The sequence below is a fragment of the Hemiscyllium ocellatum genome, chromosome 26, assembly GCF_020745735.1.
Source record: "Hemiscyllium ocellatum isolate sHemOce1 chromosome 26, sHemOce1.pat.X.cur, whole genome shotgun sequence".
NCBI lineage: Eukaryota > Metazoa > Chordata > Chondrichthyes > Orectolobiformes > Hemiscylliidae > Hemiscyllium > Hemiscyllium ocellatum.
Window position 1 is genome coordinate 8997351 of NC_083426.1, and position 24106 is coordinate 9021456.

At 44.5% G+C, this 24106-nt stretch overlaps 1 protein-coding gene across 1 annotated transcript in view; it reads right to left on the minus strand.

The window, feature by feature from the left end:
* Nucleotides 1–24106, minus strand: part of LOC132828140 (neurofascin-like) — a 125683-nt gene that overhangs the window by 92129 nt on the left and 9448 nt on the right. The window contains exons 4-7 of the mRNA XM_060845060.1: nucleotides 21243–21439; nucleotides 18406–18528; nucleotides 15100–15270; nucleotides 9271–9327 (exon numbers count right to left, since the gene is read on the minus strand). Of these exons, the coding sequence (XP_060701043.1) occupies nucleotides 9271–9327; nucleotides 15100–15270; nucleotides 18406–18528; nucleotides 21243–21439 (548 nt within the window). The remainder of the gene's footprint in view (nucleotides 1–9270; nucleotides 9328–15099; nucleotides 15271–18405; nucleotides 18529–21242; nucleotides 21440–24106) is intronic.

Sequence of the window (24106 nt, forward strand, 5' to 3'; positions counted from 1 at the left end):
GGAACCGACTGAGACAAGGTGGGGGGAGGGGAAATGAGGAAACTGGAGAAATCTGAATTCATACCTTGTGGTTGGAGGGTTCCCAGGCGGAAGATGAGGCGCTCCTCCTCCAGCCGTCGTGTTGTTATGTTCTGCCGGTGGAGGAGTCCAAGGACCTGCATGTCCTCGGTGGAGTGGGAGGGAGAGTTAAAGTGTTGAGCCACGGGGTGATTGGGTTGGTTGGTTCGGGCAGCCCGGAGGTGTTCTCTGAAGCGTTCCGCAAGTAAGCGGCCTGTCTCACCAATATAGAGGAGGCCACATCGGGTGCAGCGGATGCAATAGATGATGTGTGTGGAGGTACAGGTGAACTTGTGGTGGATATGGAAGGATCCCTTGGGGCCTTGGAGGGAAGTGAGTGTGGAGGTGTGGGCGCAAGTTTTACATTTCCTGCGGTTGCAGGGGAAGGTGCCAGGGGTGGAGGTTGGGTTGGTGGGGGGGTGTGGATCTGACGAGGGAGTCACGAAGGGAGTGGTCCTTGTGGAACGCTGATAGGGGAGGGGAGGGAAATATATCCTTGGTGGTGGACAAGACAGAACCCCACTGGTTCTCACCTACCACCCCACCAACCTCCGCATACAACGTATCATCCGCCGCCATTTCCGCCACCTCCAAACGGACCCCACCACCAAGGATATATTTCCCTCCCCTCCCCTATCAGCGTTCCGCAAGGACCACTCCCTTCGTGACTCCCTCGTCAGATCCACACCCCCCACCAACCCAACCTCCACCCCTGGCACCTTCCCCTGCAACCGCAGGAAATGTAAAACTTGCGCCCACACCTCCACACTCACTTCCCTCCAAGGCCCCAAGGGATCCTTCCATATCCACCACAAGTTCACCTGTACCTCCACACACATCATCTATTGCATCCGCTGCACCCGATGTGGCCTCCTCTATATTGGTGAGACAGGCCGCTTACTTGCGGAACGCTTCAGAGAACACCTCTGGGCCGCCCGAACCAACCAACCCAATCACCCCGTGGCTCAACACTTTAACTCTCCCTCCCACTCCACCGAGGACATGCAGGTCCTTGGACTCCTCCATCTGCAGAACATAACAACACGACGGCTGGAGGAGGAGCGCCTCATCTTCCGCCTGGGAACCCTCCAACCACAAGGTATGAATTCAGATTTCTCCAGTTTCCTCATTTCCCCTCCCCCCACCTTGTCTCAGTCGGTTCCCTCAACTCAGCACCGCCCTCCTAACCTGCAATCCTCTTCCTGACCTCTCCACCCCCACCCCACTCCGGCCTATCACCCTCACCTTGACCTCCTTCCACCTATCCCACCTCCATCGCCCCTCTCCCTAGTCCCTCCTCCCTACCTTTTATCTTAGCCTGCTTGGCTGCTCTCTCTTATTCCTGATGAAGGGCTTATGCTTGAAACGTCGAATTCTCTATTCCTGAGATGCTGCCTGGCCTGCTGTGCTTTGACCAGCAACACATTTTCAGCTGTGATCTCCAGCATCTGCAGACCTCATTTTTTACTCAATGTTAAGAGCCGTCACTCTTCCTACCTCGCCTCTGAAATTCAATACTTTTGTCCAATTACTAGTCACTAGATTGACAAACCAGATGCCCTGGCCTATTATATAGGATAGGGGTTCAAGTCACACCGTGACAGATGATGAAATCTGCATTCAACAATTTAAAAAATGAAGACCTGGCCTAGTGGTGACTATAACAATTGTAAGAACCTATTTGGTTAGCTGATGTCTTTTCAAAAAAGGAATCTGCCTTCTTTACCTGGTCTGGTCTCTATGTTTCTCCAGGCCCACAGCAACATGGCGGACATTTAACTATAGAGCTTCTTCCACCATAGAGTTGCTTCATTGTCCCATTATCATTCACAACTAGATGTGGTAGACTGCAGAGCTTAGAACTGATCCATTGGATATGGAATTGCTGAGTTCAATCACTTACTCACTGCTTATGTTGTTTGGCAGTGAGTAGTCTGTTTGGTACCTCCACAAGGCAGACATCGTATTCTGAGGTATGTCTGGTGCTGGTTTTGGCACACCCTTCTGCACTCCTCACTGAACTAGAATAGATAGTTGATCTGGTAGAGTGGGGATACAGTGGGCCATGAGGTTACAGATTGTGGTGGGAGATGAATCTTCTGCAACAATGGCCCATATCATGCAAGCCTGTTGCTAGGTCTGCTTGAAGTCTAGCACAGTGATAGTGCCACACAACATAATAGAGGGTATTCTCAATGTGAAAACAAATTGAATGATTAGGCTGTGATTTCAGGACATGTCTTGTCCTAGACTCCTTCATCACTTGGAAAACCTCTCCTTATCTCCCTATCAATTTCTCAAACACATGGAAATTATTTCTTAATTGATTATGTTCTAAAGTAATCAGCTGAAAACCTGAAAACCACTGGGAGTCAATTATAAGAGAATGCACATTGTCACTAACAATTTCAAAGATGTAAATAACATTTTCAGCAATGGCTAACCCCAAACGGATCCCCAAATGTCACATAATTTTATTCTTTTGCATCATCTGTTTCTCTGGGCTGTAAATCCCATACCCTTCAGCTGACTACAGGACCCAAGTAATCAGGGCAAGCAAGATGGCTGTTTAATAGAAACAGAAAATACTGGAGAAACTCGGCAGGTTTGGTATCATCTGCCATGGCAGAAACAAAGTTAACGTTTCGAATCTGATGACATTGCATCAGAAGTTTGGAAGAGTCACTGGACTGGAAACGTTAACTCTGGCTTTCTGTCTCTGCAGATATAGAATTCCTACCATGTGAGACAGGTCATTCGGCCCATCAAGTCCACACCAATCCTCTGAACAGCATCCCACCCAGACCCACCCTTCTATCCTATCCCTGTATTTCCCATGATTCAACCACATGGTCTGGACATCTCTGGACAATTTAGCACAGCCAATCCACCCTAACCTGCACATCTCTGGGCACAATGGGGCAATTTAGCATGGCCAATCCATCCTAACCTGCACATCTCTGGACTGTGGAAGGAAACCATAGCACCTGGAGAAAACTCACACAGACACGGGGAGAATGGTTGTATGGAGTTTGCACAATCGCCCGAGCACGGAATTGAACCTGGGTCCCTAGCGCTGTGAGGCAGCAGTGCTAATCACTGAGCCATTGTGTTCCTGAGCTTCCCTAGCATTTTTAGTTTTTACTTCAGATTTTCAGAATCAACAGCATTTTGCTTTCGATTTTAAAAAAAATTGACCTATTTTCAGTTCAGAGATGTTGCTGGGCACCTCTGGAGTAAGTGGGACTTGAATCCAGTTCTCCGGGGCCAGGAGTAGGGGCACTTTCACTTCACCACATTTGGTTTTTATTAAGATTACTATTTTACCTCAGCTGAGGTTAGCAGAAAGGTCCCAATCTCTCCTTTTGCCTGAGACATGGTGACCCTCAGGTTAAACCACCACCAGTCTCTCTCTCTCTTTCTTTTTCTCTCTAATGAGACAGCTGCCATTTATCCATCTTTGTTGATGTTGTTGCCAGGCAATTGGGAGAATTCTGATATTGGATATTTGCTGGTAGGCTTAAGTGATCTCACATCAGGTTACCATGACTGGAGGAAGAGTGAAGCTCCACTTGTTTAGCCTCAGTAGGTGCCTTTGAAAAGCATCGTTTACACTTGCTTATTTTTCTATTCCTAAAACAATAAACATTAGCGGTCCCTGGCGGAGCACTGTAACAAGCAACAGAAGGTTAATGAAAATTTATCAAATCAAATAATATTTTATGGTGTGATGATGATGCATACCAGGTCCTCTGGTGCCCATCAGACTCTAGAGGCCTCTGTTGCACCAGCAGAGATGTTACCTCTCTAAGGAACGTGGACATGACTGTAGAAGGGAGGCAGACAACGGGACACAATGGCTCCATCCATTCCATGGACCTATCAATGGTCACTTTGACCAAGCCCAGGAGTAAGTCCACACGAATGCCCACTGAAATGCCCACCTCTCCCCACGGGGTACCCTTGGATCAGGAGCATGGGGCTGGATTTATTCACTTGTGATAAAAATAAACACTTCCAAAGAAAGGGAATGAGACTTCTTTTCACTCATCCTCCTATGCTTTTTCTCTCAAGGTTATTCCTGGAGACTCCAGCAGAGACAGAATGGATTTCCATTCCAAAAATCGGAATGTCGAGTTTGAAAGACAAAAACATCCCACTCCTAACCCGTAATTTCCACATTCACGTGACCTCATAGAGTAGGATTGTTAGTTGGTGCTGACCAGTTCAAACCTCTCTAGTCTAGATTTACAATGATTAAGGTAATCTGGTCCCAACTCAATCCAACTGGAATCATTTTGGCAAGAGGAAACCGCGTTCCATTAGATGGGATCAAATTTTGACCCAAGTCCCAGTGAAAGGACAGTGACTGGGTTTCTGGCAGATAGGGAGACAAAACCGCACACAATACTCCAAATGTGGTCTCACCAAGGCCCTGTACAATTGCAGCAACATCCCTGCTCAAATTCTCTCACTTTGAAGGCCAACAAACTATTTGCCTTCTTCCATCCATCTGAAAAGTCAGGAAGAGCCTCAGTTAACATCTCATGTGAAAGACAGCGCACCTTCAACAATGCAGCACTCCCTCCATACCGGGTCCATCCAGACTCTTGTTCTAGAGTGGTACTGAAACTCCACAATTTCTTAAGATTTGAGAACACTACAGACTGAGTCACAGCTGAATAGAGACGGGTTAGAATGTTCTCAGGTAATAAAGTAATGATCACTGTCAGAATCCACCACTTTAGTTTAAACAACATTCTGAAATGTTTAAAGTACAAGGGCATAGTGAAGAGGTTTAGTTATTTGGCAAAGAACCTCAAGCTATTTGATAGAATTTCTATGAACACATGTTGCTGTAAATTTTAGATAGTGATTACATTACCATTCAGACGACCATATGATGATAAGATGTAGGAGCATGATTAGGCCATATGGTCAATTCAATCTGGTCCATCATTCATTCTACCTCTGTCTTAAATATATGCAATAACTTGGTCTCCACAGCCCTCTGCGGGAAAGTGTTCCAAAGATTAGTTATCCTCTGGCAGAAGAAATTCCATCTCATCTCAGTTCTAAAGGATCTATCTTCAATCTTAGGATGTGTCCTCAGGTCCTCATCTCTCTTATTAGAGACACAGCTTCTCCACATCGACTCCATCCAGGCATCAGAATTCTGTTAATTTCAGTCAGATTCCCCCTCATTGTCCTAAACTCCACTGAGTACAGACTCATAGTTCTCAACCGCTCCTCGGATGAGAAGTCCTTTACCCCCAGGATCATTCTTGTAAACCTGGTCTGGACCCCATCCAACACCAGTGCATCCTTCCTTAGATACATGAACCAAAGGTGCTCACAATACTCCAAATGTGGTCTGACCCATAGTCATATACATCTGTGCTCTTGTGTTCTTGCCCTCTTGAAATGAAAGCTAATATTGCATTTGTCTTCCTAACTGCCAACTTAACCTGCATGTTAACCTTATGGGAATCCTGAAACAGGAACCTGTAAGTCCCTTTATGCTTCAAATTTCTGAAGCCTTTCCCCACTCAGAAAATGGTCTATGCCTCTATTCTTCCTAACAAAGTGCATAACTTCACACTTTCCCACATTGTATTCTGTTTGCTACTTTATTGCTGAACCAATCCAAGACCTTCTGCAGCCTCCCCAGTTCTTCAACACTATCTGTCCCACCACCTATCTTTGTGTCATATGCAAACTTAGCAACAATTCTGAGTTTAATTCAAGACTGTTAATAAGACCAGATGAAGTATAGGTCTGACTGGCCATTCGTTAGTTGACCATGTGTGCCTAACCCACCATTTAATTAGATCATGATGGATCATTTATTTCCAGTCAGACTTCATGCCCTATCCCCATACTGTAACTCTCTGCCTATCAGTGTTACCTCTAAGCTGTGTGTCCATGTAGCCATTCTGAGGTTTTACACACACTTCCAGTTTCAGAAGTCACTGCCTCACATGGAGCTCAGAGGTCTGTGCGCCGAAAAGAAATTTTAGAGGGTGTATTGCTTAGTATCTAAAAATATGTCAAGCTTTGCTTCAATATATTCTAGAATTGAGTGTTTACAGATCCTCCCAGTAGAGAAAATCAAGAAATGCCTTGCACTTATATAGCTCCTTGCACATCCACTGGATATCACAGAGTCTGACAGCCAGTGAAGCACTGTGGAAGAATAGTCACTGATGCGACGTAAGAAACTCAGAAACAACTTGGTGCACAGCAAGCAGCCAAACACAGCAATGGAGTAATGATCTGTTAGTCCGCCCTTTCCATATTGATTGGTGGATACATGTTGAACTCCAAAGATTGACAATCAAATCAGTAAAACAAAACAGAAGGTGGAGAAACAAAAAGGAAACTGGACAAGCTCAGAATCTCAAAATTCCATACAGTTTCGATGTCGTAGTCTATCAACGCTTTCAAAGCAATCATAATCATGAATGAATTATCCAAACACTATCCACTCAATATCCTCTCATTCAATTTTAATTTTTTATTGGCTTTAGTTTCTTTTCCCATGTTGCATCCCTTCGTATGGATGGCAAGAGGGACAATAACAATCTTTCAGAATTGGCTTGGATTCTCTGGGATTTAAAGATCCAACACTTAGACATCACATCAAGTGAAGCACATGAAAGAAAATCATTTTGGAAAAGTATTTTTCTTCAACTTGTTTTGAATATTTTTGTTTCTTGTTATTCTTTCACAGGCTGTCAAATTTGTTGACTAACAAAATTTTGTCTTACTGAGATGAGGAGAAATGTTTTCGATAGCCAGAGACTATTTCCCAGGGCAGAAATGGCTAACACGAGGGGTCATAGTTTTAAGCTGGTTGGAGGAAAGTATAGAGGGGATGTCAGAGGCGGGTTCTTTACACAGAGAGTTGTGAGAGCATGGAATGCGTTGCCAGCTCTGGTTGTGGAAGCAAGGTCACTGGGGACATTTAACAGACTGCTGGACATGCATATGGTCACAGAAATGTGAGGGTGCATACATGAGGATCAATGGTCGGCACAACATCGTGGGCTGAAGGGCCTGTTCTGTGCTGTACTGTTCTATGTTCTATGTTTTTATCCAGAGTGGGGAGCCTGTGGAATTCTCTACCACAGAAAGCAGTTGAGACCAAAACATTGAATGTTTTTCAATTCGGATTTAGATATGGTTCTCACAGCTAAAGGGATCAAACAGTATGGGGCAAAAGTGGGAACAGAGTACTGATTTGGATGTAAAAAGTGAGGTCTGCAGATGCTGGAGATCAGAGCTAAAAATGTGTTGCTGGTTAAAGCACAGCAGGTTAGGCAGCATCCAAGGAACAGGAAATTCGACGTTTCGGGCCAGAGCCCTTCATCAGGAATCATCAATGAAATACTGATTTGGATGATCAGCCATGAGTGGGGGAGCAGGCCCGAAGTGCTGAATGACCTATTTCTGTTCCACTTTTCTATGTTTTCCCCAGTAGCATCTCAAACAATATCTTCAGTCAGTATAGACCCAATTTTTTCTCATTTTATTTGACTGCACTAGTCACTACCAGGTCCATGACACCATAAGAAATAGGAACAAGACTTGGCCAATCGGCCCCTTCAGTTCTCTCCGCCATGCAATAGGGTAACAGGCTGAATCAATATTCTTCACTTCCACTTTCCTGCCCTTTCCCTGTAACCTTTGGCTGATCAAGAATCTATCTCACCATTAAATACACACAGCTCTCTAAGGCATGGAGTTCCAAAGACTCTCACCCTCTGACAGAAGAAATTCCTCCTCATCTCAGCCTTCAATTGCCCCTAACTTCTGAGACTATGCCCACTGATCTTCGGCTCTCCCATGAGGTAGTGTTTACCCTGTCAAGACCCTTAAGAATCCTGCGTTTTTCACTGAGATCACCCACCCTGACCACTTAGGGCCAATCACATTTTTGACCAATCATTTTGGGATTTGACAAATCAATGAAATCCAAATTTGGGAGTTGTCCGACATGCTGCCCCTACACCGACACATTCACTGCAGTGACCTCCCATAAGTTCAAATCCCACCAAATAATCTGTAAAAAAGATTTATAGCAATTTCAAGGGATGGCAACAACAAAAAAGACACTTTGCCTAATGCAATAACCTTTTCAGAGAAGGGCCCTGGCATTCTAACTGGTGAGGGCAATCTGTTAATCAATAATCTGACATGGTGCTTCTGTTATTCATTCATAAGGATGTGGGCATCGCTGGCAAGATCAGGATTATTGACCAGCCCTCACTGTATGAAAACAGTGAAGGTGACTCACTTCCTTGAACCATTGCAATCCATGTTGTTCATTTGAAGCTCTCTCAATACCGTTGGGACTGCTCAGTAAGCATTGCATTGTCCACATTCAACACAAACCCATCTCCTCAAAGCTTTGAGACCAATAGTCCTGTTCTGCTCCACAACTTTCTTCATCTCCTTCTGCTCTCAAATGCCACTGACTGTACAGGGTTCCATGTAACCCTTGAAATGTGTACAGAGAGTGGTCAGCAGGTCTGGCAGCATCTGTGCAGCAACAAACAGTATTAACGTTTCAAGTCCTGTGCGACTCTTCTTCAGAATTGAAAGGGGGTTGGAAAATGATGTTTCTGACACCGTTGACAGGGGCAGAGGAGGAGCAAGGGGCACAGATTGCAGGAAGACCCAGTTGATGTGCCGAAGAGAAGTTATAAACGCAAGAAGAGTTTCTGCATGTTCCTCCATGTTCGTTCCAGATTTCCAATAACTGCAGGGTTTCATTTTTACTCTGAATTCCTGACACTACCTTACCTTCTATGCCTTCATCCCTGAGACTCAGAAGGTCATTAAATCCATTTGACAGGTTTCTGTGACTTTTTTTCTTGCTTCTGAATATCGTTGTCTCCCCCCTCAATCCCTGCTGCACTCTGTGAACTTCTCCCCGGGGAATATATTATGCCGTTGTATAAATACCAAAACCAGAATCATTTCGGTCAGATATCAGATTGATTCAAGGTTGGTACATGAGCATAAAAGCATTTGTGGATCATTTTCATTTGTGGATTGAAAGAAATTACATAAAGACACCATATTCCTGAGATACAGCTGTCAGGGTTTCACTGCAATCTGGGACGTTAAGTTAATTCACAGCTCAGTTCAGTAAGGGATTAGAGGGGTTAAAATACATGAAGTTCTCTAGAAGGTGCTATAACTCACCACCAGACAATTCAGTTTCATTCAGAATAGTTGACACAGATTCATAACTGGTATCCACTGTAATAAATAAAACAACATGAGCGTGCAAAACAAGGCAGGAGAACTGCGGGGGTGGGGAGAGGGGACCAAATGGAAATGAGACGGCCCAGACAAGTGTCTGCAGGCAAGTTATGTGGATGAGGATCATGCAGGGTTAAAGGAGTGTATGGCAGAGTGGGTGTCGCAGACATAATGGTAGGAAGAATGGGCACAAGAGTGAAGGGGAAGTGGGGAGGAGAGGATAACAGTGAGAAGCATTTCAGGAATGGAAAAGTATCCAAGGGTGGATTGCATCTGGTAAAGGAGGACAAGATATGAAGAGAAAGAAGTAAAAATGGATTGGAGCAAGCAACCAGTGATCAGCGGTTGCTGAATATCAAATACCAAAATACATGTCACACTGAAACGGAATAGGTTAGCGATAATATTTCAGGACATGTGATTAAAAACTGTATTAAAAACTCAAAACAGCAGTGTGACTGAGCCAGACTCTTGACAAAGAATTCAGATTTGACAATGAGGAAAGTCATCCCTAACCTTACATGTTAGGTTGGCAGAGATGACTGTACAATGAATCTTCAAGAGATTTGAAGGGAAACTAACTTAGAGGGGGGAGTTTGAAGAAAACATGTCCCAAGAACACCCCAACACCAGCCCACCCTCCACCATGATGAACCTTTCCCTGATGCGACAAGTAATGTTTCACTTGGTCCAGCCTCCTACTCATTCTAGACAAAAGGAAACCTCAATAAAAACAAAATTCTTAAGAAAACATAATCTAAAGATACATAATAGAATGCAGGCCTCCCAGTTACACAGTTGTCTCTTGACAAATTTGGTTAGCAGACAATGTTCAGTATTTTGAGGATTGACAACGGAAAAATGGAACACTGAGTGTTTCAAATATTATCCATCACAATTTTCAGTTCTTCTGATTGATGCAAACTATCTCGGCGTGTTTGTTGTGCAGAGTTCCTGGTGATCTTCTGCCAAAGTCATCGTGGGAAAATGACTGAAGAAATTCCTAGACAGCTATGTTTTAACTGTGGAACAAGAAAGAGCCCACAATTGCTCAGCCTTTTGTAATTCACAATAACAAACTACATGGATGGGGTTGTATTTGCCGGAATCCCACACAATAATGTGAACAGAAAGTGTTCAAAATCTAAAGAACTGGATGGAGTTCAGTCCACTGAAAGCCTACTGTAAGGTGAATGGATTTCATTGTTCAAAATTCATATAATCAAACCAATGGGAAAGGATTTGGTGCATTTGTATTTTTTTGAATGGGAAAACAATGGAAAGTGGTTTAGCTGTTGAAATTTAATGCAATTAAAATGAATACAATGTGTGTACAAGGCTCCATGTTAAAAAGGATAAAAGCAAATCACTGCGGATGATGGAATCTGAAACCAAAAGAGAAATGCTGGAAAACCTCAGCAGGTCTGGTAGCATCTGTAAGGAGATCTGACGTTTCAAGTCTAACTGACCCTTTGTCAAAGCTCGTTTTTCTTTGATGAAATGAAACTGTGGACCAGGACAGCTTTGAGAGAGAGTAAGTCAGTGCTGCTGGAGAGAGGTGTCGAGTGCTTTCATGTGGTGGTGCATGGCTCTGAGTGTGGCTTTTAGGACAAAGGGTCAGTTAGGCTCGAAGTGTCAGCTCTTTTCTCTCCTTACAGATGCTGAGATTTTCCAGCATTTCTCTTTTGGGTCCACATTAAGAACTATTGTTTAGAAAACTAATGATTTTGCTTATACAATATTTATATTTCCATAATGCCTTTAATGTGGTAAAACATCACAAGGCACTTCATAAGAGGATTATAAAACAAAAATGATACTGAACCAGAACAGGAGAGTTTAGGTCACATGACCAATAGTTGGATAAAAGAAGTTGCTCCAAGGATGATGTAAAAGGAGGAAATTGAGAACGTGAGAGAAACAGGATTCTGCAGATTGGCAAAACCACCAATGGTGGAATGATTAAGACTGGGGGATGCTTAAGAGGCTTGAATAGGAAGAGGTAAGCTAGTTCAAAGGGTTGTGGAACTGGAGAGATTACAGAGATAGCAAAGGCAAAGCCAAGGAGGGGTTTAACCACAAGTGTCAGGATTTTAGAATCAAGACTTTCATAACCAATGGCTCAGAAAACATGAGAGTGTTGATAGTGGTGTTGGGGAGAAGGTAGAGTGAGGCAGACAGGGATTGCTGCTAGCTAAGACACAGGCTACAACATTTTGAAATAAACTTGAGTTTAAGAAAGATGGAGTGTGGGAGGCCAGCTAAGAGTGGGTTGGATCAGTTACGTTTAGGACCAGCAAAGACAGGATGAGGATTTCAGCAGCAGATGGATTGGGACACGGGGCTGAAGCTGAGCAATAATAAGGAATTGGAAATAGTCCTAGTGATGATCCAGATGTGGGGTCAGAGTTTATTTGAGGGTCAAAGACAATGGCTGTTTGAAAGAGTGTAGCAGACTGGATGACTAACTGGTGGCTAATGTGTCACACCAATAACACAAAATTAAATGGCGCCACTTTATTTTCAAGCTTTTACTCTTTAAAAACAAAATCCATTATGTATTCTGATTGTGAGGTCTAGGCTGAAAGGACAGTGTGTCATACTCAAACAGACCATACAAGCCCAACCATCAGACAATTATTATTTTGGAATTATTCACTGTCATTGAGAGATTTAAAGCTTTTCAATTTATCTCTTTAAAATGAATAGGAAGTGAGATCCCACTGAGGTTCTGAACCACATCTACACAAAACAAACATTGACTGCCCGCTGTGTTGCTGCATTGATAGCCTCGGATGACTTAGGCCTATAGAACCTCAACTCGACACCATGAATTGGAGAGACATTGCCCAGAATCTCAGGTGATCCGTTAGCTAACTTGCGTCCATGAACTGTGCCACATCAGCCGAAACATTTTCTTGAAAGCTTGGCAACTAATGGTTGACTGGAGTTGGCATGATAATGCAGGGAGTAGGGCAGCTTCAGGTTGGTTCTTATGGTTGACGATGTACCATCTGGGATACACCAGCAGCAATGGGAGAACTGGATGGGAGCAGTGGGAATCTTTATGCTGTTACCACGTGAATCCATTTATGTTAGAATCAAGCTAATGGAAAGGGGGTGTGTGGACCTTAGTGCTTTTTTCCTGAAATTTGAAATAATTCTGCTACCTACTCCTGAAATCTCTGCATCACACGTGGCATATCATTTCAAGAGTTCAATCTAAAACCTCTGGCCAAATAATCAATTCGCTCATTGTCTGCCTGGACAGTTAGCGTAAGGATAACTGTTAATAACTGTGCTCCCATAAAGCTGACCCTGTCCCCAGAAATCCTGCCCACAGCAAGTCACTGAATCAGGGGACAGGGGTGGGAATCCAGGCAGATTTTTATTTTCCCTCTTGACCAACCTGAGACTCACTGATAACACCCACAATTACCACCTTGACTGAGATCAGGCTGGTGGTCAGAACTGTGTCTTAGTCAGTGAGTGGCATTTTGTCCTTGAGAGCAATGCATTCATCAGTCAGTGAGGGCATAATGTTGGATTGCCTAGTTTATTGTCGAGGTTTTGCAGATAAATGGTACAACAATCATAAATTGACACAGAAGAGATGGAGGCTATTCTGACCCATAGTCCTCAGCTTGTTGAAACAGCTACCATTAGCCCCTGACAGTTCTCAGTAATCCTGTCAATCTTTCCCCCTTCAGGTATTTATCCCATTCTCTTCTGAGCATTATCATTGATTTCATTTTCACCAGCATTTAAAGCAGTGGTTTCCACATAACACCCACTCACCACATAATCATGTTCCTCCTCATCACCATCTCTGGTTTTTGTGCCAACTTACTTAAATCTGTGTTCTTTACTCACCGAACCTTCTGCTTGTCGACAAGTTCTACCTTGGAACATAGCAATAGGAATAGGCTATTCAGCTCATTGAGTCGAGAGTGTGGTGCTGGAAAAGCACAGCAGGTCAGGCAGCATCCGAGGAGCAGGAGGATCCACCGCAAATTCTCCTGCTCCTCGGATGTTGACTAATTTGCTGTGCTTTTCCAGCACCACACTCTCGACTCTGATCTCCAGCATCTGCAGTCCTCACTTTCACCTATTTAGCTCATTGACCCTGCTCCAACATTCAGATAGATGACGACTGATCATCTACCTCAACACCACTTTCCCACACCATCTCCTGGCCCTTGATACCAACATTCTCTATCGCCGCATCTCTTAAAAAAAGCTCAACGATTGAACTCGCTCAGTCCTCTAGTATTCACCATATTCTGACTGAAGAAATTTCTCCTCATCTCAGATTTATTTTGTTTCAATTACACAGTCATGGGTTATGGGGACCTACGGCTGGGCCACTATTTCTTGCCTATTCCTATCCTTCCCAGAGAAGGTGGTGGTGAGCTCGCCTTCTTGAACCACTGCAGTCCACATGCTAAAGTGACACAATGATGCTGAGAAGGGAGATTCAGGATTTGTACCAAGTGTCACTGAAGAAGCCACAATGTATTTCCAAGTCAGGATGGCGTATGGTTTGGAGGGGAACTTGCAGATGGTCGCGTTCCTAAGTATCTGTTTCCTTCGTCACTCAAGGTAGAAGTGATCTACCCTAATCCTGAAATTACCTTCCTCTTGTTTAATCTAACAAAACCTTTCCAGATCTTGAACACCTCTCTCAACTCTCATTATAACCGTACCTTCTCAATATGTAACTGGACAGAATAGACAGGTGAAACTGTTCTCTCTCATAAAATGAAAAGGCACACATTTAAAGTGATTTGCAAAACGGGAGGGAAAGAAATTTTTACCCAAGTGGTTAGGGTTTGAAACACACTGCAGAAGTGGTTGAGGCATGTTCACTGGAGCCATTCATGAGGGAGTAATGTATTACCTGGTTAGAAACAATATGCAGAGGTATGAGTGATGGAATGCTCATTTGGAGAGCCAATGGGGACAGGATGAGTCGAATGGCCTCCTTCTGTACTTCTGTGACTCTGTGAACTTCCCTGGTGTTCCAATATAATCGAGATCCCTCATGCCTGCTATCAATTTAGTAGATCTCTAGGGGCCTCAGTAGCCTCACAGCACCAGGGACCCAGGTACAATTCCACCCTCAGGTGACTCTCTGTGTGGAGGTTGCATGTCCTTCCTGTGTTAGTGTGAGCTTCCTTCAGGTGCTCCAGTTTCCTCCTACGATGATTAGGTGAATTGGCCATGCTAAATTACCCATGCTAAATTAGGCTGGGTGGATTAGCCATGGGAAATGAAGGGTTACAGGGATTGGGTGGGATGGAGTGTTGGTGTGGACTTGATGGGCTGAATGGCTTGCTTCCACACCGTAGGGATTCTATGAGCTCCTCTGCACCCTCCCTGACAAAGACATGAACCCTTTAAAACTGAGCATTCATGCAACATTGAAAATAATTTTACCTGATTTTGGTGTAATTTCCATCAGGATATGTTTTGGCTGTAATTATAAGCAGTATGTTCTATGGATGAGGAACTAGAGAATGGTTCACATTACCTGCTGAAAATATCCCCTCACGGTGCCCAAAATCCCTGTCACCTTGTACCACACTGAGCTGCTGGGCATTGGGTTTCTTGGCATCACATTCTGCAAGTCAAACTCATCCTCAGAAAGGGTGAAAGATACATCATTAAACCTTAATCCACAACCTCCTATCCTTTGGTGCCCAGTGAACAGTGTTGTGACTGAAAGCTGCGGCAGGAGGAGGTAGAGGGTGGTCCATTGATACTTACTGGTTATCACCTTGATGGTGATGGGGTTTTTCTGTTGAATGGTGTGAGTGAAGAGGAACCGGGCATTACAGATGTAGTCAAAGCGTGCATCACTACGCACCACGTTGGAGAAGTAGAGGTCTCCGTTCAGGCCCTGAGACACACGTTTATTCTGAGGGATCGATTCCATCACTAAAAAGAGACAAGAGATCTTAGCTCCAAGGACAATACTCCATCTCCTTACATTTTACATACCAATATAACTTTAATCTTTGCCACCCAAATATTTATTACAGTCACAGAGACATACAGCACCGAAACAAACCCTTCATTCCAACCAGTCCATGCTGAACATAATCCCAAACTAAACTAGTCCCACCTGCCTGCACTTGGCCCATATCCATCCAAACCTTTCCTATTTGAGTACTTATTCAAATTCTTTTAAATGTAACTGTAACCACATCCACCACTTCCTCTGGAAGTTCATTCTATTCTGTGTAAAAAAAAATCGCCCCTCATGTCTTTTTAAAATCTTTCTCCTCTCATCTTAAAAATATGCTCTCTAGATTTGAAATCCCCCACCCTAGGGAAAAGACACCTGCCATTCACCTTATCTATACCTCACATTTCTGTAATATAGTTATTCTCCCAGAAACTCCATGTGTATGGTTATGGCCCCACCATCTTCTCGCCACTCCAGGACCCATACAACACTGTTGGGAGGAGTTGCCCAAGTGACTAAAACAATTAACGTTCTTTTATATGTTTCTCATCATTCACTGTACACTCCTATTGCTGAAAGTTTCAAGCTTCATATCCTCCTGTGATACAGCATTCCCCATTGCAGGTTAGTTCAGGCCCCTCAGCACGGCTCCTTCCAACACGTTCTGACACACAGACTAGAGTACCACACCATGTGATACATGGTCACTTTGGACTGCCATTCTAAAATGGATTCAGTACCACAGAAGATCAGGCAACATCCGATGAGCAGGAAGATCAATGATTCGGGCAAAAGCCCGTTATCGGAACAGTGTGCTTTTCCAGCACCACTCTAATCTTGACTCTAATCTCCAACTTCTGCAATACCCATTTCTGCCCAGTACCACAGAAGACGGAAGCTGCGGATGCTTCTTTTAAAGGTGGCATTAACGGGAAAAAAGTGGCAGCAGTTTAAGGTTGTCAACTCCCTCATCCTGACTTGGTGAAAATCCAGGCCACAGCGTTTAATTGTTCAACTAAACTGAGCTGTGTTTGGTTAAGGCAGTCTGACAGCTGATCTATGCTCACTATATATGACTGATTGAGACTGGGTGTTGACTCAGAACTGAAGCAAGCAGAGAAGCTTGACGTAGCATGAACACGTGTGCAGATAGTTTGTGAGTTGAGAGGTTTGTAACACATAAGCAGCTGCACAATTAGAAACGAGTATCTCCTCGACATTGAAAAATATAAAATATGCAGCAGGAACGGCAGGTAAAGCAACAGGAAGTAGGCAAAATAATCTAAGTCTCTAGCATTGAACACAATTGTAGTGAATTGACATTGAAGGTGCTGTCGGCTCAATATGGTATAGAACAAGGATGGTGATACACATTGAGCACCTTTCACACCACTGGCAATGACAAACCACTGTTTTTTATTTTATTCATTTGAGGGACATGGGTGTCGCTGGTTGGTCAGCATTTACTGTCCATCCCCAGTTGCCCCCTTGAGAAGGTGGGGTTGAACTGCCTTCTTGACCTGATGCAGTCCACCTGCTGTAGATTGATCCACAATGCTGTTAGAGAGGAAATTCCAGGGTTTTGACCCAATGACAGGGAAGGAACGGTGATATATTTCCAAATCAGGATGGTGAGTGGCTTGGAGGGGAACCTGCAGGGGCTGATGTTCCTATGTATCTACTGCCTTTGTCCTTCTAGATGGAAGCGGTCGTGGGTATGGAAGGTACTGTCTGAGGATCTTTGATGAATTTCTGCAGCGCATCTTGTAGGTAGTACACACTGCTGCTACTGAGCGTCAGTGGTGGAAGGAGTGGATACTTGTGGATGTGAATATTGTCTTAAAGGAGGCAGAGAGCTTAACCTGACCCACTAAACCCTGAAAACCCAAGATCATTCACCAAGTAAACAGACTGCTACAAAATGCTGATGTTCATTACTTGTTGATGTATGTTTGACAGCAATGGCCTGTTGTTCATTAGTCGAGATATTTCTAAACAACCTATTCAGAGATGCTATTACACACCTCTGCAAACGCTGGGATCTGAAGATGGACCTACTGGCTCAGAGGAAAGGACACTACCACTGCATCAGATGATCCCTCGTTTATTAGTTTGTCTTTACATATCCAGATGTGCTCTTGCACACAACTACACGTGTCCTTCTTTCCCATGACCAAATCACCCGTGGTTTAATTTTCATCTATTACCCACCACCAGTAAATTACCCACGTTTTCAATTGATTAAATTACATGCAAATCCCACCAAGGACAATGCAGACCACCAATGGTGAGGGAGAGGTAGGGAACGCAATCATAATGGAGTCGGAAGAGGAAATAACCTGTATTGTTATAGCACCTTTCTGTTCTAGATAGTTTCTCAATCAACCTGTGTAGAGATGTTATGACACACCTCTGGAGTAGGTAGAACTTAAGCCCAGCCGTCCTGGCTCAGAGGTAGAGATGCTACCATTGTGCCACAAGAGCCCTCTTACCTTCACTTGTTCTCTTTCGTAAAGAAGCATCAGTCCTCCTCGTACCAAAGCCACCTTTTTTCCAGCAGGATTCCATTCAATATCTCCTGCTATCCTTTCACTTCCCCCACCCCTCACCCCCCCCCCCCCCCCCCCCCCAGCAAACTGCTCAGATACTTTGCTCTTTCTCTGTGAGATATTTTCTAATCAACCCATTCAGAGAAGTTATTCAACACCGGTGGGACTTGAACCCAGGACTCCTGGCCTTGGGTTAGGGACACTACCACTGCTCCCCATTCATTGCCCTGTGTGATTGTGCTCAATTGGATGGGTCCAAAGGGTCAGCTGACTGACTCCACACACCTGAAGGCAGAAGATTCCAGAAGGCATTCCCTGAACCATCTGCAAGCTCAAAGATGTTAACAGTTCTGCAAACAAACTTTAATGAACCAGACCCATCTTTGAAACTCTCCAAGAAAAATCAGAAAGAAGTGATAAATACAGCGACCTGGTTGAGAATTGGTGACAAGTCAACATCACAAATGTTAATGAGGGTATACAATAGCATTGATCCCAAGGAGTTAAACTTTCACAGCACTTAAAAGCCCCAAGCAGCTATGTAGCGAAACTTACTGCTGTCCATCCAGAAGATGACAGGAGGGGGAAGTCCAGCAGGAGGTTGACATGGAAGAATCAAGGGTGCTCCTTCCTGTACCTGGAAAGGATCTAAGACCTCCTTACGCCACAGGGGTGCCTCTACAGGTCAGGTAGCACACAGAGAGACAGAGAGAGGGACTGTCAGTGATAGCACATCACACCGAGTTCAGATACATCCAGGAACAAACAGCAGCAGCTATAAACAAACTTGGAGCCTTTGTTAGGATTCAAACACCTCTAAGTAGACAACCGTGGGGAGAGAAAGCAGCAAAGGGGAAAGGAGACCAATTTTAAACACCATTGACAGGAACATTTATAGGAGGGAGGGATATTGTTAATAAAAATAGACCATAAAATCCTGACAGTGCCTGTGGAGACTGAAATAACGGGCTGGATTCACTGAGACATTGTGGGTTTTGTTCTCCAGTTTCAGAGCCTCCCATTGTCTCAATAAGGGACATTTTACTATACTGTCTACCACTCGGGCACTTCACTGCACAGTGTTGAGTCTTTCCCAGGATCGAGGATCCACAGGTGTGCAAGGTACACCCGCACTGAGAGCTGCTGGCCAATCAAAGGCTTCGTTGCACTGGCCAGTATTATCAAGGGATTCCCAAGACATTAGGGGAGGGGGTGGGTGAGGGATTTGGGGAGGGGCCAACTGCAAAGACAAGAAATATCTCTCAGTGAAACTCCTTGCAGATGCTGGGTCCCTCAGCCGAGTATGGAGTGCGTTCGCTCAAGTGGAATATCCCCTCCTGAGCCAACAGGGGGCCCATTTACCACCTCACAGATATCTGCCTGTCCTGCTGCATTACTATCAGCAGCAATGCTATGGACTCCAAATGTATGACTTCAGATGGTGAGCCAATGGGAGCAGGGAGCTGTCCCTGAGTCTCCTGCTAATGATTCAATCCCAATGGAGGCAGGGTCCCCACTGGCCACCCCCATAGAATCACTACAGTGCAGTGGGAGGCCATTCTGTCCATACCAACCCTGTAAAGGGCATTCTATCCAACCTACTCTATAACCCTGCATTTCCCATGGCTATTCCACCTGACCTGCACATCTTTGGACTGTGAGAGGAAACTGGAGCACCCGGAGGAAACCCAAGCAGACATGAAGAGAATGTGCAAACTCCACACAGACAGTGGCCCGAGGCTGAATGAACCCAGCTCCCTGGTGCTGTGAGGAAGCAGTACTAACCACTGAGCCACCGTGCCAGCCCTTGCCTGATTAAATGACCCTCACCACCCAATCCAGCAGAGGGAAGGGCATTAGATGACACCTTATGTTGGGGCCAATGGCATTGCATCAGAACTAGGAAAGATTTGAAATGGTACAGGTTTTGAAGAAATGCTGGAAATGCAATCCACCATTTTCCCTCCTTATTTGAGACTCCCAGCCTCCATGGAGACTCAGGGCCCATTGTCTTTTCTCTTTATTGAGTTGGAGACTTGAAACAAGCCCTGGCCAAACCAGTGGGCCAGATGTGGGCCTTGAGGGGTCTTTAAAAGAGACAAAAGACTTGCCTTTCCAGAGTATCATTCATTCCCAAAGAGCATTACAACTAACATAACAGTTCTGAAGGAGAGTTAGTGTTGATAATATAGGAAATATGACAACCAACTTACACAAAGCAAGCTCCCACAGCAATGTGAAAATGGCCAGATCATCTGTTTCAATGAGGCTGACTGAGAAATAAGTATTAACTTGGACATTGAGTAGATATAACTCACCTACATTTATTTGAAATAATGCCACAGATCTTCACATTTCATGGAAGCTGGGGAAGTGGGACAAGTTTAAGAAGAGAGCTCCAGGAGGGTCAGAAAAGAGTAATTAATTCAGTGGGATCTAGTCAGCTTAAGGAAGAGGACAAACCAGAGGAGTTTGTCAAGATCTGGTCAGGAGCATTCAGAGATTTGTAGACAAGGCAAAAGATTTCAAATTTGGTTTCAGGGAGACAATGAAGGATTGGGATAATGGGCAAGGTGTTGACCATGGACTTGAGTTTTAAGTCATTGAGTCTCACATAAACAATGTGGGCAATACAACATGGTCTCATTCGATCATGCAAGCCCATGTAATGGCCCCCATTGGCAAGGACCACAGCTACTGCCAATTCCCAGAATGCAACACGTTGGCCAGCCAATTCAGAGAACAATTTGGTCAGAGATTGGAGTGTCACATGGACTTGAATGGGCAAGGCTTCTAGATTTCTTTAATGGAAAGGTCTCACATGTTCACAGTATGTAGGTGGTCACTGGAAAGTTCATCATTCATTGCCCGTTCCTAATTGCCACTTGAACGGATTGGCTTGCTAATCCGCGAGTCAACCACATTGTTATGGGTCTGGAGACACATACTGCATCAGCCAGATCAGGTAAGGAAGGCAGATTTCCTAACATACAGTGAACCAGGTGAAATTTACAATAGCCAAATAGCAGTTTAATGGTTATCATTTACTGTGACTAGCTTTTTAGTTCCAGATTTATTCGTAAAATGTAATATTTTATTTTTAAATTCCAGCAGCTCCTATGATGGGATTTGAACCCCTCCCCACCCAGAGCATTAAGCCTGGAGTTGTGGATTGCTGGTCAGGTAGTCTCACCGTGATACATTGCTCTCCCCCGCTCATTCTGACTGGGGCTTGATCATTATTTCTTAATTCAAACTGGCAAACATCCAAAGTGAGATCAAACTTCACCTTTTCTGGATTCTGAATCCAGAACCATCACCAAAACAAAGTCCTACCCTGAAACGTTCCATGTAAAAGAGAGTTGCTAATTAAATGTACAGATTGATCTTACTGGAGACTCGAAGGAATATTTTGTGGGAGAGTGCAGTTCCATAGTCATTTCTGGCTGAGCACTGGTATTCCCCCTCATAGTCCTCCGCCCGGCCGCTGTAACGGAAGTCCATTGTGAGGGTGCCTGACCGCGATCGCATCGACACTCTGGAATCTTTTGCGACATTGAAGAACTTTCCATTGCGAGTCCACGAGAAGCTGTGGAGACACGGTCAGCCATCACACCATCGAACCAAATCATCGTTGCATTCCCCATCCTGCTGTGAAGTGCTCAGGTCAAAATCCCAGGTCCTCATTTCACCGGGCCAGGCAGTGCAGGGATCCCCTGTGGTGGCTCCCCTCAACAACAAGTATACCATTTTCAACACTATTCAGGGGGACGACTTACTGGGGGTAAGCCATGGGGCATAGGTCTCTGGCGTAGAGTCTGTCCCTGTTGCTCAGAAGGGAAGGGCAAAGAGGAGCAGAGCAGTAGTCCATAGTTAGGGGGACAGAGAAGAGATTCACGGTTGGTGTGTTGCCTTCCAGGTGCCAGGGTTTGTGATGTCTCTGATCATTTTGTCAGGATCCTTGAGGGGGAGGGGGAGCAGGCCCAAGTTGTCATCCACATAGGCACCAACGACATAGGCGGGAAGAAAGGTGGGGATCTAAGGCAGAAATTCTGGGAGCTGGGGGGGAATATTAGAGTGAGGACAAACAGAGTTGTTATCTTTGGTTTGTTGCCTGTGTCACGTGCTAGGGAAGTGAGGAACAGGGAGAGAGCAGAGCTGAACACGTGGCTGCAGGGATGGTGCAGGAGGGAGGGTTTTGGATTCTTGGATAATTGGAGCTCTTTCTGGGGAAGGCAGGACCTCTACAAACAGGATGGTCTTCACCTGAACCAGAAGGGTACCAATATCCTGGAGCGGAATTTGCTAATGCTCTTTGGCGGAGGTGTAGGGGTGTTAAACTAGTGCAGCAGGAGGATGGGAACCTGAATTGTAGTTCCAGTGTACAGGAGGTTGAGGGTAGTGAGGTCAGGGATAGGTTTGCAAGGTCGTGAGAGGGCACTGGTAATCAGGATGTTGGTTTGAAATGTCATGATTTGGAGATGCCGGTGTTGGACAGGGGTGTACAAAGTTAAAAATCACACAATACCAGGTTATAGTCCAACAGGATTAATTGGAAGCACACTTGCTTTCGGAGCGACGTTCCTTCATCAGGTGGTTGTCACCTGATGAAGGAGCGATGCTCTGAAAGCTAGTGTGCTTCCAATTAAACCTGTTGGACTATAACCTGGTGTTGTGCGATTTTTAGGTTTGAAATGTGTGTACTTCAAAGCCAGGAGCACCCGGAATAAGGTGGGTGAACTTGCAGCATGGGTTGGTACCTGGGATTTCGATGTTGTGGCCATTTCAGAGACATGACTAGAGGAGGGACAGGAATGGTTGTTGCAGGTTCCGGGATTTAGATGTTTCAGTAAGAACAGAGAGGATGGTAAAAGAGGGGGAGGTGTGGCATTGTTAATCAAAGGTGGTATTACAGCAGCTGAGACAATGTTTTAGGACTCATCCACTGAGGTAGTTTGGGCTAAGGTTAGAAACAGGAAAGGAGAGATCACCCTGCTGGGAGTTTTCTATAGGCCTCCAAATTGTTCCAGGGATGTAGAGGATAGATAGCAAAGATGATTCTCATTGGAGTGAGAGTAACAGGGTAGTTGTTATAGGGGACTTTAACTTCCCCAATATTGACTGGGAATACTATTGTTCAAGTTGTTTAGATGGGTCAGTTTTTGTTCAATGTGTGCAGGAGGGCTTTCTGACACAGTATGTAGACAGACCAATAAGGGGCAATGCCACATTGGATTTGGTACTGGGGAATGAACCCAGGCAGGTGTTAGATTTGGAGGTAGCTGAGCACTTTGGTGATAATGACCATTGTTTACAATAGAAATGTGCAGGGATAGGTATATACTGCAGGGAAAGAGGTATAACTGGGGGAAAGGCAATTACGATGCGATTAGGCAAGATATAAGATGCATTGGATGGGGAAGGAAACAGCAGGGGATGGGCACTCTTGAAATGTGGAGTTTTTTCAAGGAACAGCTACTGGGTCCTTGATAAGTATGTACCTATCAGGCAGGGAGGCAGTTGTCAAGAGAGGGAGCCATGGTTGACTAAAGAAGTTGAAGCTTTTGTCAAGAGGAGGAGGAAGGCTTATGTGAGGATGAGACATGAAGGCTCAGTTAGGGGTCTTGAGAGTTATAGGTTAGCCAGAAAAGATCTAAGGAGAGAATTAAGAAGAGCCAGGAGGGGACATGAGAAGCTGTTGGCGGATAAGATCAAAGAAAACCCTAAGGCATATAGGTATATCAGGAATCAAAGAATGACTAGAGTACAATTAGGGGCAATCATAGATAGTGGTGGGAAGTTGTGTGTGGAGCCTGAGGACATAGGGGAAGTGCTTAATGAATATTTTTCATCAGTATTCACATTGGAAAAGGGCAATATTAGTGAGAATATGGAGATACAGGTTAGAAGACTGATGGGATTGAGGTTGACAAAGGGGAGGTTTTAGCAATTTTGGAAGATCTGAAAATAAATAAGACCCCTGGGCTGGATGGGATTTGTCCTCGGATTCTCTGGGAATCTAGGGAGGAGATTGCAGAGTCTTTGGCTTTGATCTTTATATCATTATTGTCCACAGGAAAAGTGCCAGAAGACTGGAGGATAGCAAATGTTTTCTCCTGTTCAAGAAAGGGAGTAGAGACAACCCTGATAATTATAGACCAGTGAGTCTTACTTTGGTTGTGGGTAAAGTGTTGGAAAAGGTTATAAGAGAAAGGATTTATAATCATTTAGAAAGGAATAATTTGACTAGGGATAG